Source organism: Salvelinus alpinus, chromosome 11 (genome assembly GCF_045679555.1).
Source record: "Salvelinus alpinus chromosome 11, SLU_Salpinus.1, whole genome shotgun sequence".
In the NCBI taxonomy this organism is placed as follows: Eukaryota; Metazoa; Chordata; class Actinopteri; order Salmoniformes; family Salmonidae; genus Salvelinus; species Salvelinus alpinus.
In genome coordinates, this window is record NC_092096.1 from 18482611 (window position 1) to 18502697 (window position 20087).

A 20087-nucleotide genomic window follows, 5' to 3' on the forward strand; every position below is an offset into this window, starting at 1 on the left:
ATTAATCTGACCGATATCACATCCTGAACATTACAATGTGGAAACATGATAACATCACTGATATCGCTGGTGAGTGCATTGGATTACTCACAGGGGCTTGGCACAGTGCCAAACATGCCATCTAGAGTGCATTTAACCATTGACATCATTTAGCTCATTTGCATGATCAGGGATGCATGGTTATGATGTACAGGCACCTCCTCTTAAAGCCATACTGCTTGAGCCTGTTTGACAAACATCCCCATTCACCTTGAACCTGAAATACTCAGTAGTCAACAGTGTGGAGGTGATGTTATAGAAGTGAAAAGGGGGATACCTAGTCATCTGTACAACTGAATGTATTCAACTGAAATGTGTCTTCCTCATTTAACCCAACCCCTCTGAATCAGAGAGGTGCGGAGGGGCTGCCTTAATGGACGTCCACGTCATCGACGCCCGGGGATCAGATGTTGTTGGGAGTTAACTGCCTTGCTCAAGGGGAGAACGGCAGATTGTTCCACCTTGCCGGCACAGGGATTCAAACCAGTTACTTTTTGGTTACTGGCCCAATGCTCTTAACCGCCAGGGGATATGGTGTAATATGAGACAAGCCAATGGATGTAGAGTAAAACATAATGGTGATGTGTCAGATTGAACCTGTCCATCACTGTCTGCAACCAGGAAGTCGAAGCGGTTTAATTGATGGAGGTAGATCCTTATCGCCATGGGAACAGTCGTGGCAGGCGTATTGACACGTTTTGCCACCCTCGGGGCTCGACGCTCATTTATGTGGGGATTCTCACTGACACAAGCACACACACACACACACACACACACATCTCTACCTCCAATCTCTCCCTGGCAGGCAGGACATCTGCATCGACTTTACAGAGCTTTAGAACGTTACAGGTGTGTCCAAGGAAAATCAATAGCTAGCGCACAATAAAGTGAACCCAGGTGTAAATTAGCACACTAGGGAGTCAGAGAGCCGTTTACTCTCACTGTCAGAGGGGATCATTTACTATTATTTAGTCTAACACACTGAATAATGTGGGTGTTTTAGGATATAGACTATCATTTGCTTGAGTTGAACGAGATGTGAAGTGAATGCCCCACAGAAATAGCTGAGGATCACATTTAATGAATGAAACATGGTTAAATGGATTGTTAGCCCTGCGTGCTACAGCTACGTTGTAGTCATCCTCACTATACCATGTCTGTATAGATGAACGTCTTCTAGATAGATAAGAGAGATTAGAAACAGGCAGCATGAAAACATGTCAACAAGCAAACAAACGGATGAAAACTACAACCCAGAACCACTTCCCTCCACAGTGGATATCCCCGTTTCTTCCCCTGCCTCCTCCGTCCCTTCATTCATCCCTCCATCTATCAGTCCCTTCCTCCCCTGCCTCCTCTCCTCCGTCCCTTCATTCATCCCTCCATCTATCAGTCCCTTCCTCCCCTGCCTCCTCCGTCCCTTCATTCATCCCTCCATCTATCAGTCCCTTCCTCCCCTGCCTCCTCTCCTCCGTCCCTTCATTCATCCCTCCATCTATCAGTCCCTTCCTCCCCTGCCTCCTCTCCTCCGTCCCTTCATTCATCCCTCCATCTATCAGTCCCTTCCTCCCCTGCCTCCTCTCCTCCGTCCCTTCATTCATCCCTCCATCTATCAGTCCCTTCCTCCCCTGCCTCCTCTCCTCCGTCCCTTCATTCATCCCTCCATCTATCAGTCCCTTCCTCCCCTGCCTCCTCTCCTCCGTCCCTTCATTCATCCCTCCATCTATCAGTCCCTTCCTCCCCTGCCTCCTCTCCTCCGTCCCTTCATTCATCCCTCCATCTATCAGTCCCTTCCTCCCCTGCCTCCTCCGTCCCTTCATTCATCCCTCCATCTATCTGTCCCTTCCTCCCCTGCCTCCTCCGTCCCTTCATTCATCCGTCCATCTATCAGTCCCTTCCTCCCCCGTCCCTCCATCCATCAGTCCCTTCCTCCCCTGCCTCCTCTCCTCCGTCCCTTCATTCATCCCTCCATCTATCAGTCCCTTCCTCCCCTGCCTCCTCTCCTCCGTCCCTTCATTCATCCCTCCATCTATCAGTCCCTTCCTCCCCTGCCTCCCAGGGCTATTGATGGAAGGCCAGGCCTGCTGAATACATACACCTCTCCCTGGACGCTGGCTGGGTCGCTGGCAGCACGGAGGACACAACACAATGTTCTTATCTTCTCTCTCTCCCCCCTGGCCCCTCCTCTCCCTAATCTCTCTCCTCACCTCTCCTCTTCCTGTCTCCCCTCCCTCCCTCCCTCCCCGCTCTCCCTCCCTCCCTCCATCTCCCTCCTCTCCTCTTCCAGTCTCCCCTCCTGCTCTCTCTCCCTCCCTCCTCTCCCCTCCCGCTCTCTCTCCCCATCTCCCCTCCCGCTCTCTCGCCCTCCCTGTCTCCCCTCCCGCTCTCTCTCCCCCTCCCTCCTCTCTGGTATGGCAGGTAATTGCAGTCTGTGGGGGGACAGGTGCTCTCACAATAGAACCCCAGTGTCCAGGCTGCCTCCTTTCAAGAGCCATGTAATTACCTAATTGAAAAGCTCCCAGGGGAGACACACGGGAGACTGTGGGAGAGAGGGAGCGTGGAGGAGAGAGAGCGATAAGGTCGCTGGATGGAGAAGAGCAGAGGCAGCTTCTCTGTTGATCCAGAACCACCACCCCTCCTCTTAACTCAGATCATGACAGAGGCAAACATTGTTGAGCAGGGATGGAGGGTGGGATGAATGGAGATGGGGGATTGTAATGAGAAATGTATTGTTAAATGATGATGGTCACGGAAGAGTGAAACACAAAAGAGGCGTGGGGTCACTCCATTTCTGATGTCACTGCTCTTTTTCACCACAACACTTCTGTTGTGTTCACTTGACGAGGGCCCTATTGAGTCGGATGGAGAGGGATATGGAGAGATGCTGTCACAGTCTTCTTTAAAGACCTCATTTTTTATTCTATACCCTGTCTGTCCCTCACACACTGTTTCCACAAACTGAATGTTGAGTTGCCTTGAGGGGAGGGAGAGCTGTACGGCAACGTTCTGTGGTGGTGTTCTGTAAAGCCTTGTTATATTTGATTCTGTGTGTCCTACAAAATGTCCTGCTTTGAGCGGCACCTGAGGAGAACTGATGGCTTCTATAACATAGATGTAGAGGGGTATAGATGTGAACATTGGTTCTGTTGACTCTCGTAGGTTTGTGTTTTCACTGAACAAAGAGATCCACAAACTACCTTGAAGACTAAAAACATTGAAAAGCCCCATTTGGCTGAAAGTTTGGAGCTTTTGAAGAAAGTTGAAAGCTTTGAAACAAGGACGTGAGAGCTTACTCTCCCTTTGTCCTTGGGAGAAATTCTACCGCTCATAGTCAGGTGCCATTTTTACTTCTGTGTCTTTGTATCAGACGTCTGTGGTTCTTGGTTCAAACGAGAGGAAAGATATTTCCCAAGGCTAGCATATTTAACTACCGCAGACTCAAGCTGCTTCCATTTAATGTTTGAGGCAAGACATTTCATAATAATTGTCCTCTCTGGAAAGGCTTTTTTGATTTGCAACAGGGGCCGGAATCTTTAAATATTGTGAAAATACTTGACGACTTTATTCTCAAAGTTATGAGAGTCACGGGAGCCATACGCTGAATGATGGGGAAAGAGGCAGTAACACTGTTAGATGTAAAAGCATGTTTCCACCTATAATCACTGAACGCAATGACAACATAATCAGAGTGGCGTTAATGAGGCCCCGTTGATTGCAGTACCAGTCTCAATATCAGGAGGAAGCTGACATCACCATCTAGTTGAAGACCAAGCCATCCACCGACATGAAAATAAGCAACAGATAGGGTGTGTCCCAAATGGCACCATATTCCCTAAATAGTGCACTACTTTAGACCAGGGCGCATAGGCCTCTGGTCAAAAGTACATGCACTACACTACATAGGGAATAGGGTGCCATTTGGGACTTACATATATCTATGAAGGAAACTCTCTCTCTCTCCCTTCGTTAGTTTTATCTCCATCTCTAATCCCCTGTCCCTAATAGCTGGGACAATCCATTTCCTCATGTACATCTAGAGATGGCATATGGCAAGTACTTCAAATGCTATGTGCGGAAGTCATCCTATCAAATATGTTACATTTACTTCACAGCCAAGGGAGTCGAGTTGGGCGGGAAGGATGAAGGGGGGTTGGCATGGAGGGAGGGGAGGAGGGAAGGAGGGAGTTGGCATGGAGGGAGGGACGGAGGTAGGGACGGAGTTGGCATGGAGGGAGGGACGGAGGTAGGGAGGGAGTTGGCATGTAGGGAGGGACGGAGATAGGGAGGGAGTTGGCATGGAGATAGGGAGGGAGGGACGGAGATAGGGAGGGAGTTGGCATGGAGGGACAGAGGGAGGGAGGGAAGCTGGTAGTCTGTCCTCTTCATGAGTCCCTGTCCTCAATGATCGATTGACAAAATACAGACAAAATGTCCCTCTGACTTCATTCATATTAATCCAGTCTTTAAGCCTTTCTGCCTTGACAGCCTACTCTTATGATTAGACACTTGGCATCTACTCATAGGATATGCTCCTGGGTAGGTACATGTATATCCCTTATATCAACATTGTAATTACAGATTTGGTTGTTAACTTCAGGATCGGTGGGTCCCCCACGGGACGGTTGAGCTAACGTAAGCTAATGCGATTAGCATGAGGTTGTAAGTAACAAGAACATTTCCCAGGACATAGACATATCTGATATTGGCAGAGAGCTTAAATTCTAGTTAATCTAACCTCCCTGTCCAATTTACAGTAGCTATTACAGTGAAATAATACCATGCTATTGTTTGAGAGTGCACAGTTTTGAACTTGAAATTGCACATTTGGGCAGTCTTGACATAAAATTTTGAACATAAATGCAATGGTTCATTGGATCCATCTACAACTTTGCACATACACTTCTGCCATCTAGTGGACAAAATCTAAATTGCACCTGGGCTGGAATAATACATAATGGCCTTTCTCTAGCATTTCAAAGACGATGACGCAAAAAAAAATATGTTTTGTTTTAGCTTTTACCAGATCTAATTTGTTATATTCTTCTACATTCCTTTCAGATTTCCACAAACTTCAAAGTGCTTCCTTTCAAATGGTATCAAGAATATGCATATCCTTGCTTCAGGCCTGAGCTATGGGCAGTTAGATTCGGGTGACATTTTAGGCAAAAATTGGAAAAAGGGGCGGATCCTTTGAAAAATTGTTCTTACAATGTAACAAATGTAACTAACAGGGTTAAACCTAAAAAAAAAAAAATCCTAATTTATCCTGGTAGCCTATTATCTACAAAGGTGGTATAGTAATTATAAAGGTTATACTCTACTGAGTTTCATTTTACATTAAGTTGCTTGTTCCTAATTACAATATATCCTATGTAACTACATGATTCAGACATTACACTTGACTCTTTATGGCCTTTGAGCCAGGTCATAACAAAGAAACAAACTAATTGAACATGACAGGTTAAGCTGATGACAGGTTAGCTGATGACAGGATAAACTGATGACAGGATAAACTGATGACAGGTGAGCTGATGACAGGTGAGCTGATGACAGGTTAGCTGATGACAGGGTGAGCTGATGACAGGGTGAGCTGATGACAGGTGAGCTGATGACAGGTGAGCTGATGACAGGTGAGCTGATGACAGGGTGAGCTGATGACAGGGTAAACTGATGACAGGGTAAACTGATGACAGGTGAGCTGATGACAGGGTGAGCTGATGACAGGGTGAGCTGATGACAGGGTAAGCTGATGACAGGGTAAACTGATGACAGGTGAGCTGATGACAGGTGAGCTGATGACAGGGTAAACTGATGACAGGGTGAGCTGATGACAGGGTAAACTGATGACAGGGTGAGCTGATGACAGGGTGAGCTGATGACAGGGTGAGCTGATGACAGGGTGAGCTGATGACAGGGTGAGCTGATGACAGGGTCAGCTGATGACAGGGTCAGCTGATGACAGGGACAGCTGATGACAGGGACAGCTGATGACAGGGTAAGCTGATGACAGGGTGAGCTGATGACAGGGTCAGCTGATGACAGGGTCAGCTGATGACAGGGTGAGCTGATGACAGGGTGAGCTGATGACAGGGTGAGCTGATGACAGGGTGAGCTGATGACAGGGTAAACTGATGACAGGGTAAACTGATGACAGGGTGAGCTGATGACAGGGTAAGCTGATGACAGGGTAAGCTGATGACAGGGTAAACTGATGACAGGGTAAGGGTAAACTGATGACAGGGTGAACTGATGACAGGTGAACTGATGACAGGGTGAACTGATGACAGGGTGAACTGATGACAGGGTACACTGATGACAGGGTGAGCTGATGACAGGGTAAACTGATGACAGGGTGAACTGATGACAGGTGAACTGATGACAGGTGAACTGATGACAGGTGAACTGATGACAGGTGAACTGATGACAGGGGGAACTGATGACAGGTGAACTGATGACAGGTGAACTGATGACAGGTGAACTGATGACAGGGTAAACTGATGACAGGGTAAACTGATGACAGGGTGAGCTGATGACAGGGTAAACTGATGACAGGGTGAACTGATGACAGGGTAAACTGATGACAGGGTAAACTGATGACAGGGTAAGCTGATGACAGGGTGAACTGATGACAGGGTGAACTGATGACAGGGTGAACTGATGACAGGTGAACTGATGACAAGGTGAACTGATGACAGGTGAACTGATGACAGGGTGAACTGATGACAGGGTAAACTGATGACAGGGTGAGCTGATGACAGGGTGAGCTGATGACAGGGTAAGCTGATGACAGGGTAAGCTGATGACAGGGTAAGCTGATGACAGGGTAAACTGATGACAGGGTAAGCTGATGACAGGGTAAACTGATGACAGGGTAAACTGATGACAGGGTAAACTGATGACAGGGTAAACTGATGACAGGGTAAACTGATGACAGGGTGAGCTGATGACAGGGTGAGCTGATGACAGGGTGAGCTGATGACAGGGTAAACTGATGACAGGGTAAACTGATGACAGGGTAAGCTGATGACAGGGTAAACTGATGACAGGTGAACTGATGACAGGTGAACTGATGACAGGGTAAACTGATGACAGGGTAAACTGATGACAGGGTAAGCTGATGACAGGATGTGCCTTGTTACAATTGTTGTTACCAGGTCCTAGTCTATTTATCAACATGGTATTACATGTGGATTCAATGGTAATGGAACCTTACATGCAGTTATATGTAACAAGGTCAGATTTTGTTTTTAATTATTAACATGGTAATTCACAGATTACTTTCAAACGTGTAATTACAAAACATTAGTTACATTGTGGAACAAGAATAACATCAGTAGTTACACATGTGGAATAACCTTCAGCAACTGAATGTGTAATTACACATTCCTTGTTCCAATTGTGTAATAACTGATTCCATAACCACCCTATGACCGTGTAATGACATAGTAGTTCCATAGGTTTTACTATGTCATTAAGTTATTACTGTGTTAGCTACATAGTAATAGGGGAAACTTAATGTAAAGTGTTAAGAAGGTTGGTAATGTTTTAGAAGACTTTCAAGTATCACAGCCTTGTCCTTTCCTGCTGTTCTATTTTCTACCTCATGGTCTCTCCGTCCCTCTGTATTCTTCACCTTCTTTTCTCATCCCTTCATCTCTATATAACTCTCAAGCTGCAGAATAATAGACAACCTCTTCTTGAGATAACCAAGGCTTCCACAGGACAAACTCGTTACCTTGTCAAACATTGAAAATAAATATGTTTATTTTAGATGGATAATAACACACACACGTACTTCCCTCTACTAGAACATTGACCAGCAGCACTAACTGCTTGAGGTCAGGTATTTATCTGAACCAGCTCCATCCAGAACCCCTGGCGAGAAATGAAATCAGTTATTTATGAGGATATAAAACAAGAGTTTCGGGGAAGTAAAAACTAGCTGATAGAAAATATTGAATTTCTAACATTGTGCTCAAGCCCCTCCCATTGTCTTCATCCCCTGGGAACAAGGGTGTTACTTGGTACGTTTGACCACAAAAGGTCAATCAAAGTAATTGATAACCTCTTATAGATGAAGTGATAAATGAAGCTATGTCACATTATGAATCAGACTAACACCACAGCAGTAAAGGGATGGGTTACATACCATTCACCAGGGCCCATAGCACATAGGAACCTGCTCAAAAGTAGTGCACTACATAGGGAATAGATGGACGCATGCATATATAAATGGGAAGGTGCATTACACTATAACACCATTCAATATAGTCAATGCCATGGCAGTAGAGACGGCGCCCTACAGCGTTATGTTAACGGTCCATCAGTTCCAGTTTATGAGCAGCTCAAAGCAGAGACAGACTCCAGGGCCCCAGATGGCCAGGTCAGAGGGCATTTACTGTTATATTGATCTGTGAGACGCAGCTACAGAAACATGCCATCAATCTAGCTCAAGTCCCTGACCTTCGCAGAACAAATGTAAAAGATGCTGAGTATCAGTGGAAATGTGATCATCTAATAAGGTTAGGAGTTTAGGAGTTTGTTCCATCGTTTGCTTGAAGTTGAGGTGATATGACATAATCAATGGAGACAATAGCCAAGCCGCATGCCAAGCACAAGTTCACAAGACTTATTAGGGCGATGGCAGGGAATATCAGGCATTAATATTGACATAGTGAATAGTTGTAAAATACTACCTCCACTACGTAGCTGTTAACTGTAGGGGCGATCATTAAGTATTTATACTTGATTTATTGACAGATTGACTCCCATCTAAACCGCACAGGCAGCACCCCATAACATTATTGCTGCATAGATATTTTGATGGCATACATTTTGTTAACTGTGTATATTTGTCCCACATTTAGTCATGAATCCCCCTCAATGTAATAGGTGAACCTGACAGTCTCTCCTCTAGTCCAGCTAGCTGCTGTTCATGATGCAGAAACGCTGCCATCTGGTGGAAAGCTATCAAATTGTGTACTACTGGATTTCATTTAACAGAATACATTACTGTTGGTTAAGATACAGTGACAGACATATACAAAAAGGTGAGTGCTACCTTTCTGGTACAAAATATACTGCATTTACCTGTTTACACATAAAAAATACAAAGTAAACATTAGGAAGATATGTATTGTAAAAATGACTAAACATTTTCAAGATCATTCTATGACAGACAGAAGGAAGTTGTTTGTTTTGACGGTCAATGTTTCCAATATACATTCAACAGTGCAAAAAACTTTGGCATTAGCTATAAACAACACAAACTAATGTACAGATGTAAGACAATCTGTCATCTGGACAACAAATGAAAACTGACTGACTGCAGAGCAGTGGTTCTTCAAAGACAATGTTCCAGCATGTTTTAAGGAGGGAATTGCCCATACCGTCAAAGTAATAAAGACTTTTATAAATGTCTGAAAAATATGGATGTGGTATGGACGGCTTCATCCATACCACATCTAATAAAACCTTCAAAGAAAATAACACACAAAGAGAAGTACTGGTTGGAACTATTTCTGAAGTAAACAAATTGACACAAAAACTAAAGAATGACAATAAACAACTGAAAACATCCAGAACTCACATTAATACGTATTTTGTTCCACTTATCTTAATATATAAAGGGGAAAGACTGCCATTGAAAAAAGTGCATTTTTGATAAAGCAAAAATATGTGCCTCCTTCTCCCATGGCACTATGCTGTTCACATTATGGCAGAAGGCTCAGAGTAGCTCTCTGTCAATAGGAGAGGTACCATTTAGCTTAGAAAGGCTGATTGAGTTTAGTCATGTTCTGCAGGCCGGATAAGACCATTGTGGCAAATTCTCCAATATGGATAGCAAGGCCTCTTGAATACAGCAGACAGCACTATTAAAGAAGAGCCTCATCAGCATTGGAAATGCCATATAGCCTACTATACAGATGACTCTGACCAGAGAAACGCTGAACAAGATATCTGCAGTGACGACAGCGGTGTCATTCTTCACACACAGTATGTATCTCCAGCATATGAAGTCACCAACATCCATGTAGTCTCTTCCTCCCGAGTGGCGCAGCGGTCTAAGACACTGCATCTCAATGCTAGAGGCGTCACTACAGATCCTGGGCTGTATCACAACCGGCCGTGATCGGGAGTCCCATAGGGTGGCCCACAACTGGCCCAGCGTCGTCCGGGTCAGGGGAGGGTTTGGCCGGGGTAGGCAGTCATTGTAAAATAAGAATTTGTTCTTAACTGACTTGCCTAGTTCAATAAAGATATATCAATAAATTCCTTCAGACATGTAGCTGTAGAGACTGTAGGCGCCAAGTAGTCATGAAACAGAAGACCACGAAATGGAACAAAGTAGGCACTAGCTCAACTTGTCCAATAAGAAACGCCCATTTTAGTTTTGCTACAGCGTGCTCTAATGAACAGGACCCAGGCTACCATCTCTCTGACCATGACAACACTATAGGACAGCCTAGAGGCCCAGGACATCAGACTACCGTCCATGTGGACGCTGAGCATCTCTGTTGACGTTGGCCAGGCTGTGAGCCAGTCTCTTAGTAAACAGAACATGTGATTTACCACAGTATGAACGGGTCGTCTTCATCAGCTCTTCTTCCAGCGGGACCAGCAGAGAGCTCACAAGATCCTCCCTAAATGAGTACTGACAAATAGAACATGCTGTTATCAAACAGGCACTACATGTGAAGTCCACAGTTCTAGATATCTACTACAGCTGTGGCCAGAAACTCATTACATTTTAGTCATTTGGCAGAAGCTCTTATACAGAACGACTTACAATCAGTACAATTCACCATTTTACAATTCACATCATTGCACGCTTTTAATGTGTGATCAAATAGACGGGTAGTGAAACATGTTTTAATAGTTGTATAAAGCCTAAGAAAGACTTCCAACCTTTTTCATTGGAATAAATGTCCATGAAGCTGCTGAGGTGTTGTAGAGCGATAAAAGCCTCAACATGGTTAAATCCCACCTTATTATCCTCCTCAGTCCAACTACAGATTACACAATCAGTCTTCTCCTCTTCCCAATAATGGAAGTACCTTTACAGCACACACAGGAAATCAAAGGGGATTACTATTTTACGTCCTCGTCTTTGGTTTAGTCCCTGATATTGGGTTACTAAAAGTTAAGCCCCCCCCACCGGTCATAAAGCTCCATTTCCACTGTGTGTGTTGTTTTTATGAGGATGACGGAGCACTGTGCCAGTGGAGAGCCTCTACATGTACCATCAGCACTAAAACTTTACTGCTCTTTCCTGGGCCTTGCTTTAACTGTGGCTTTAATACTCTCACATATTATGTATCAGGTGTGTGTGTGTGTGTGTGTGTGTGTGTGTGTCAGATGTACTGAGAGGCAAGGACCAAATATTGACCAGGCATCTTTCTGATGGAAGCTGGATCCTTAGTTATAGGAAAGCAATACAAACCTGGACATTGATGATGTCATTAAACAAATGGCCAGTGTAGTCGATATCATTAAAACAACTGATCAGCTAGAACACATCCTTATGAGGAAATCTGTTTCACTCAACACTGACACTTGTGGAGATCTGCATAGAAGTGGTCTGGACGCACAAACAAACATTTCCTTACACACCTAATACACAATCAATGACAGACAATCAAGTTGTTTTCCCATCTGGAAACCCTGATCTGTGATCGTTTAGTTTACCTGTCGTATACCTCCCCCCTCCTCCCTCTCTGCTGATGACTTCGTCAACCATTTTGAAAAGAAGGTCGACGACATCCGATCCTCGTTTGCTAAGTCAAACGACACCGCTGGTTCTGCTCACACTGCCCTACCCTGTGCTTTGACCTCTTTCTCCCCTCTCTCTCCAGATGAAATCTCGCGTCTTGTGACGGCCGGCCGCCCAACAACCTGCCCGCTTGACCCTATCCCCTCCTCTCTTCTCCAGACCATTTCCGGAGACCTTCTCCCTTACCTCACCTCGCTCATCAACTCATCCTTGACCGCTGGCTACGTCCCTTCCGTCTTCAAGAGAGCGAGAGTTGCACCCCTTCTGAAAAAACCTACACTCGATCCCTCCGATGTCAACAACTACAGACCAGTATCCCTTCTTTCTTTTCTCTCCAAAACTCTTGAACGTGCCGTCCTTGGCCAGCTCTCCTGCTATCTCTCTCAGAATGACCTTCTTGATCCAAATCAGTCAGGTTTCAAGACTAGTCATTCAACTGAGACTGCTCTTCTCTGTGTCACGGAGGCGCTCCGCACTGCTAAAGCTAACTCTCTCTCCTCTGCTCTCATCCTTCTAGACCTATCGGCTGCCTTTGATACTGTGAACCATCAGATCCTCCTCTCCACCCTCTCCGAGCTGGGCATCTCCGGCGCGGCCCACGCTTGGATTGCGTCCTACCTGACAGGTCGCTCCTACCAGGTGGCGTGGCGAGAATCTGTCTCCGCACCACGTGCTCTCACCACTGGTGTCCCCCAGGGCTCTGTTCTAGGCCCTCTCCTATTCTCGCTATACACCAAGTCACTTGGCTCTGTCATATCCTCACATGGTCTCTCCTATCATTGCTATGCAGACGACACACAATTAATCTTCTCCTTTCCCCCCTCTGATAACCAGGTGGTGAATCGCATCTCTGCATGTCTGGCAGACATATCAGTGTGGATGACGGATCACCACCTCAAGCTGAACCTCGGCAAAACGGAGCTGCTCTTCCTCCCGGGGAAGGACTGCCCGTTCCATGATCTCGCCATCACGGTTGACAACTCCATTGTGTCCTCCTCCCAGAGTGCTAAGAACCTTGGCGTGATCCTGGACAACACCCTGTCGTTCTCAACTAACATCAAGGCGGTGACCCGTTCCTGTAGGTTCATGCTCTACAACATTCGCAGAGTACGACCCTGCCTCACGCAGGAAGCGGCGCAGGTCCTAATCCAGGCACTTGTCATCTCCCGTCTGGATTACTGCAACTCGCTGTTGGCTGGGCTCCCTGCCTGTGCCATTAAACCCCTACAACTCATCCAGAACGCCGCAGCCCGTCTGGTGTTCAACTTTCCCAAGTTCTCTCACGTCACCCCGCTCCTCCGCTCTCTCCACTGGCTTCCAGTTGAAGCTCGCATCCGTTACAAGACCATGGTGCTTGCCTACGGAGCTGTGAGGGGAACGGCACCTCCGTACCTTCAGGCTCTGATCAGGCCCTACACCCAAACAAGGGCACTGCGTTCATCCACCTCTGGCCTGCTCGCCTCCCTACCTCTGAGGAAGTACAGTTCCCGCTCAGCCCAGTCAAAACTGTTCGCTGCTCTGGCACCCCAATGGTGGAACAAACTCCCTCACGACGCCAGGTCAGCGGAGTCAATCACCACCTTCCGGAGACACCTGAAACCCCACCTCTTTAAGGAATACCTAGGATAGGATAAAGTAATCCTTCTAACCCCCCCCCCCTTAAAAGAGTTAGATGCACTATTGTAAAGTGGTTGTTCCACTGGATATCATAAGGTGAATGCACCAATTTGTAAGTCGCTCTGGATAAGAGCGTCTGCTAAATGACTTAAATGTAATGTAATGTAAATGTATGGCATCGTAGACGGCCCAGAAGGCGGGCTGAAAGACTGCTCTGTGATTGTTTAGCCTACCTGTCGTTTGGCGTCGTAGATCTTTGATCGTTTAGCCTACCTGTCGTATGATGTCGTAGACTACACTGATCTGTGATCGCTTAGTTTACCTGTCGTATGGCGTCGTAGACTACACTGATCTGTGATCGCTTAGTTTACCTGTCGTATGGCGTCGTAGACTACACTGATCTGTGATCGCTTAGTTTACCTGTCGTATGGCGTCGTAGACTACACTGATCTGTGATCACTTAGTTTACCTGTCGTATGGCGTCGTAGACTACACTGATCTGTGATCGTTTAGTTTACCTGTCGTATGGCGTCGTAGACGGCCCTGAAGGCAGGCTGTTTGAGGTCATGGTACACTCCTCTGTTCCCGTGCAGGATAAAGACGCCCTCCTCCTCCGCGGAGCCACAGTTACTGCCGTAGATACAGTGGTCTGGACGGTAGTTCCAGTGGCAGGGGACTTCCAACAGACACTCTGGAGGGGGAGAGACAAGGGCTAGTTTAGAGGGGCACAAATCCAATACTTCTGGTTTTCTTATCGCCCTGGAGCTTAGTTGATCATCTCGACACACACCTTATTACCCAGGTAAACAATAAGGCAAGACAATACACTGCAGCCCTGCAGGGCTGAAGCTGGGATACCTGCCACAACTATTACATTTAAAAGGTTCATGTTTCTAATCAAATCTAATTTTATTTGTCACGTGCCGAGTACAACGGGTGTAGACTTTACAGTGAAAAAAAGCTTACTTACAAGCATATAACCAACAATGCTTTAAAGTTAGAAAAATTAGAAAATAAAAGTAACAAATAATTCAACTGCAGCAGTAAAATCATATTGAATGGTGTGTTAAACAGCTATGTGTTGAGAGTTGAGTCTCTCCAGGGTTGTGATGGAAGACGTTTCTACTATAACAACCACATACACTGTCTATATGTCATGTGTCTCATCATGTGGTGTAATAAGGGAGGTACTGAGCTGTGAGTCTCACCAGGGTTGTGATGGAAGATGATGTTGAGCAGGTCCTGGTCTCCCCAGGTCATGTTTAGTTTATATTTCTGCAGCAGGGGCATCAGCAGCTCCTCCCACCTCAGACCCACTGACGTCATGTCATTCTGATCACACAGGACAGAGGGTGTGTTACATTGTGGAAAACGAGCTAAGTGTAAAATCAAAGTGCCCGTGCAAACATCTTTATTATGAGTTTTGTTTTTCATTCATTCAATAGGGATAAAATAATTGTAGAAAATCTCGATTCTGCCATCTCTGGATGACATTATATCTGACTGTATTGCAATGGTGACCTCTGCTGGTCGAAGTTTATATTACATCTGACTGTATTGCAATGGTGACTTCTGCTGCTCGAAGTTATATTACATCTGACCTTATTGCAATGGTGACCTCTGCTGTTCAAAGTTTATATTACCTTGAAGTATGTGGCCCTGATGCGTGTCATGTTCATGAGCATGACTCCAGAGTTGATGCCCGTCCTGCCATAGTAGGGGTGGCGGGCGAAGCGGCTGTACCAGGCAATGCGTGGCTCCTCGTGCTCCGGCGCCATGGCGGCCAACTGGGTAGCGTTGAAGTGAGCTAGCAGGGACCACAGAGCGTCTACAGGCTGGAGGAACAAGATGTCCGAGTCCACGTAGACTAGAGAATCCACCTCCTTTAGGATGAGCTGGGGAACAGAAACAGAGGTTAGAGATCAGAGGCCAGGAACAAGATGTCTGACTGCACCTCCTTTAGGATCAACTGAAGACGAGAATCAGAAACAGAGGTTAGAGGCCAGGAACAAGATGTCTGAGTCCACCTCCTTTAGGATCAACTGAAGACCAGAGAGAATCAGAAACAGAGGTTAGAGGCCAGGAACAAGATGTCTGAGTCCACCTCCTTTAGGATCAACTGAAGACCAGAGAGAATCAGAAACAGAGGTTAGAGGCCAGGAACAAGATGTCTGAGTCCACCTCCTTTAGGATCAACTGAAGACAAGAGAGAATCAGAAACAGAGGTTAGAGGCCAGGAACAAGATGTCTGACTGCACCTCCTTTAGGATCAACTGAAGACAAGAGAGAATCAGAAACAGACAACCCATTTAGCAGTGTACAGTTACAGTAACACATTTACAGTCACTCCAAGATATTATTTTGAGGCACTGGAAACCATCATCAAGCTAATATTTAATTAAACAAAATAGAATTTCTCCAGCTATGAAACTCACAGGTAGGAAGAGTCTCTGAGAAGCACATGGTTTGAAGAGCTTCTTCCACTCTCCAGCATTCTCATGGGGGAAGGTGATGGGGTACAGAGTGTAGTTAAACCTGCAGCGGAAGGAACTTGGCCACGACTCTAACTAAACACAGAACAAAGCACCCAGACAAGTGTTATTACACAGAGGTTTTAAAAACAGGGAAATACTCAAACGTTTATAGACAAGATAACCTCGAGGCCACGCGTCAAACTCATTCCACGGAGGTCTGAGTGTCGGCAGGTTCAATCCTCCCTTGTACTTCAGGTCACGAATTAGTAAGGAACTCCCCACACCTGGTTGTCTAGGGCTTAATTGAAAGGAAAAACCAAAAACCTGCAGAACCTGGGCCCTCCATGGAATGAGTTTTACACCCCTGGTCTAGGTTATACACTGAGTATACCAAACATTAGGAACACCTTAATATTGAGTTTCACCCCCTTTTGCCCTCAGAACAGCCTCAATTCGTCAGGGCATGGACTCTACAAGGTGTCCAAAGCATTCCACAGGGAGGCTGGCTTCCCACAGTTGTGTCAAGTTGGCTGGATGTCCTTTAGGTGGTGGACCATACTTGATACACACAGGAAACTGTTGAGCATTTTTTATTTTACCTTCATTTAACTAGGCAAGTCAGTTATGAACAAATTGTTATTTTATAATGACAGCCTACCCTGGCCAAACCCTCCCCAAACCTGGACGACGCTGGGCCAATTGTGTGCCACCCTATGGGACTCCCGATCACAGTCGGTGTGATACAGCCTGGGATCGAACCAGGGTCTGTAGTGACACCTCTAGCACTGAGATGCAGTGCCTTAGACCACTGCGTCACTCGAGAGCCGTTAGCTCATCATATTAGCATTGCAGTTCTTAACACAAACCAGTAGGCCTGTCACCTACTTCCGTACCCAATTCAAAAGGCAATTCAATCTTTTGTCTTGCCCACTCAACCTCGGAATTCCACACATACACAATTCATTTCTCAAGGCTTAAAAATCCTTCTTTAACCTGTCTCCTCACCTTCATCTACACTGATTAAAGTGGCTTTAACAGGTGACATCAACAAGGGATCATATCTTCCACCTGGATTCACCTGGTCAGTCTATGTCATGGAACGAGCAGGTGTTCATAGTGTTTCCTATTCTGTGTGTATCATGTACACTGGACCAAATGGGACTTTATTGAAGCCTATATGCTAGAGTTGTGATGTAGATGCTTTTACATTATCATAGTAGGGCATGTGATATTACAACGTCATTATCACAATCACATCTCATTACTACCACATTATTATGCCTCCAATCACAGGCTATAGGCCTAGTAGTGCAACCAGTCCAACTCACAGCTTCTAGAAAGCTGGCGTGCAGCTGGTCTTCAGCGAAGATGTGTAGGCACAGTGGTTTGATGCTGAGCATAACAGCAGACTTCAGCATGGTGAGAGTCTCCTCTAGTCTCTGTCCGCAGGCCACTACAGCCAGGTGCATGGCTGCAGCCGTCCTAGCACTGCCCTCTGCATTCCTCATGATGTACCTGCAAATAAAGACAAGTATGCTAGAGTTAAATCAAAGTTTGTTTCATTTAAAAGGTTAAAACCTTTGTAAATGGTTTGTGCCAGGTTCACCAACTGGTTCAGACACTACACTGGATGCTGTTCTGCTCTTCCAGACCTGGAGGAAGGCTTGCTTGTAGACTTCTCTTGCCAGCCGAACAGCTCTTGGTCTGTCATTCCCCTTCTCTCTCCCAACTTCCAAGTCTCATATCTAAAGTCAATATTTGAGAGGGCCAGAGAGGATTTGAAAAGGCTATTCTTCTCCTCTCATCACACAGCAATCCAGACGCCTGTCACCACCAGCTAAACCGAATAGCCGACAGAGATCTCTTGCTTGACTGAAGAGAGACAAAGCAGTAAGGTTAGCATTTAAAAGTTGTTGTAGGAGAGAAGAGAAGGGGGTGTGTTCGTCTAGACAACCTGATTATCTTGTTTGTCATTCACACTAGTTTGATGACTGTAACAAACTGTTAAAGGCCATAAGCACCCGTTTAATTGCACATCCTGTTGCTTAGCAATCCAGCAGACACCACTGAAGTTGGCCAACAGATATTTAACTTCCATTTCAACAACTGAAATCTGTTTTCCGATTATTATTATCCAGTGCTAATGCTTTTCTGGTGTAGACTACTGACTCATGCCCACATGTGTTTGTCTCAAGACATCTGTAACTTGTATTTATTTTTATGAACCTTTATTTAAATAGGAGAGTCAGTTAAGAATACATTCGTATTTACAATGGCGGCCCCCTAGCAGGTCAGCCAGCACCACCTCAAAGGGTTGGTCAAAAGGGTGAAGGAAAACCAATCAGCTTTGAAAATAATACGGTGTCACTCTTGACGTTGTGGAAATCTTTCAATAGTCAAGTCACGAAGAATTATATGTTATTGAATCTCCATACGCGCTAGTGAACCGAATTCGACCAGTCAAAATGCGTATGTTTCTTTATTACAGGTACATACATGCTATATTGAGCTTGTTTTGCTATATTTACATGTCTTTGCGAGCAGCAATTGATCCTAATGTAGTTGTTTGAGCTGGAACTGCAAGTACAGTGTCCATGACCATAGTGAAAGTGGGAAGGATGCAAAAAGTTAGCCAGAGGAATTGTTACAATTTGTCTTGTCACTGTATATTTGTTTCACAAAGCGGCAACTTGATGAAAAACACGTTCACCTGATACTATTGTGGAGAACACATCTGTCAATGGTGCACATTCCAATACATTACTTGCAGAGGAAATATTTGTTCACCAAGCTAGTTATGCATTCATTTTATTTGAAGCCTTTTGAAGTGTATTACAATCTAGCTATATAATAAGCAGTGTAACTATTACCTAGTGTACCAGTGTTGATCGCCTGGGCCTGTTTCGTCCGGCCCTCGCCTGGTTTCTTGTCCAATGTCGCTTCGCTGAGAGGCCGCGGCTCGATGGAGGAAAGTCTTCCCACCCAGTCCACCTCCGACCGACAGATCTGAATAAAATAGTTTACTATACACGTACAAGGCCGAGAACACGGCAAACAACATGCACACGAGGAATGCACGAATGTAACGCCGCATTATTAAAAGTAAAAGCGCTTTCAAAACTCAAAGTCATGACACAGAACGAAGCTGGCTACCACCATTCACACTGCAGGCAAGACAGTGTTCTGTGAGAACATTGGGGGAAGGGAGGAGTATAAATAATAGTGAAGCCCTCCCCCGGTCTGTGTGTGACTCTGAGAAGTAGGCTACACAAATAGACTTTTCAAAACCACATTCATGAGGAAATATCAGAGCATCCTTTTGATATTACTGATATGTTTCAATTGTAAGCCTATAATAAACGGAACTGCATTGTATTTGATGTGGGTTCGAGGTTATCCACTAGATGGCACTATCGGTATGTAAAAAGGCTGGCTTTTCATCCTTGGTAGCCACCGGAGTGGGCCAGACAAAGGATAGGTCTACTCTACCTACCGCGCCTTCAGAAAGTATTCACACCCCTTGACTTTGTCCACATTTTGTTGTGTTACAGCCTGAATTTAAATGGATTAAATAGAGATTTTGTGTCACTGGCCTACACACAATACCCCACAATGTCAAAGTGGAATTGAAAAAAATTAAAGCTAAAATGTCTTGAGTCAATAAGTATTCAACCACCCTGTTATGGCAAGCTTAAATAATTTCAGGAGTAAAAATGTGTTTAACAAGTCACCTAATAAGTTGCATGGACTCAGTCTGTGTGCAATAACAGTGTTTAACATGATTTTTGAATGACTACCTCATATCTGAACCCCACACATACTATGATCTGAAAGGTCCCTCAGTCGAGCAGTGAATCTCAAACACAGATTCAACCATAAAGACCAGGGAGGTTTTCCAATACCTCACAAAGAAGGGCACCTATTGGTAGATGGGTAAAAATAAAATAAATAAACAGAAATGTAATATCCCTGTGAGTATGGTGAAGTTAATCATTACACTTTGGATGGTGTATCAATACACCCAGTCACTACAAAGATGTAGGCATCCTTCCTAACTCAGTTGCCAGAGAGGAAGGAAGGTGATTCTAACATGTATTGACTCAGGGGGTTGAATACTTATCTAGATCGTTGACAATATATTTATTTTTTAATCCATTTTAATCCCACTTTGTAAAAAAATTTGG

General features: G+C 45.2%; 1 protein-coding gene across 2 annotated transcripts; it reads right to left on the reverse strand.

The window, feature by feature from the left end:
* Nucleotides 1–7781: 7781 nt before the first annotated feature.
* gxylt1b (glucoside xylosyltransferase 1b) lies at nt 7782–19186 on the reverse strand. Of its 2 annotated transcripts, XM_071331956.1 has the most exons (8): nt 18774–19186; nt 17556–17648; nt 17232–17418; nt 15865–15996; nt 15073–15324; nt 14638–14761; nt 13948–14120; nt 7782–10693 (listed from the first exon to the last, which is right to left on the reverse strand). In XM_071331956.1, exons 1-8 carry the CDS (start codon nt 18995–18997, stop codon nt 10526–10528), a joined length of 1353 nt encoding a protein of 450 aa, XP_071188057.1. In that variant the 5' UTR covers nt 18998–19186; the 3' UTR covers nt 7782–10525. The 2 variants fall into 2 exon arrangements, with proteins under 2 accessions (XP_071188057.1, XP_071188058.1); XM_071331957.1 differs by lacking the exon at nt 17556–17648 and having other exon boundaries at nt 18774–19168.
* Nucleotides 19187–20087: the final 901 nt, after the last annotated feature.

Coding starts and splice junctions, on each gene's coding strand:
- gxylt1b (XM_071331956.1), bottom strand. CDS start 18,997: ATGCGGCGTTACATTCGTGCATTCCTCGTGTGCATGTTGTTTGCCGTG. Junction 17,649..18,773: donor GATCAACACTGGTACACTAG/GTAATAGTTACA, acceptor TATTGACTTTAG/ATATGAGACTTGGAAGTTGG. Junction 15,997..17,231: donor ACGCCAGCTTTCTAGAAGCT/GTGAGTTGGACT, acceptor TTCTGTGTTTAG/TTAGAGTCGTGGCCAAGTTC.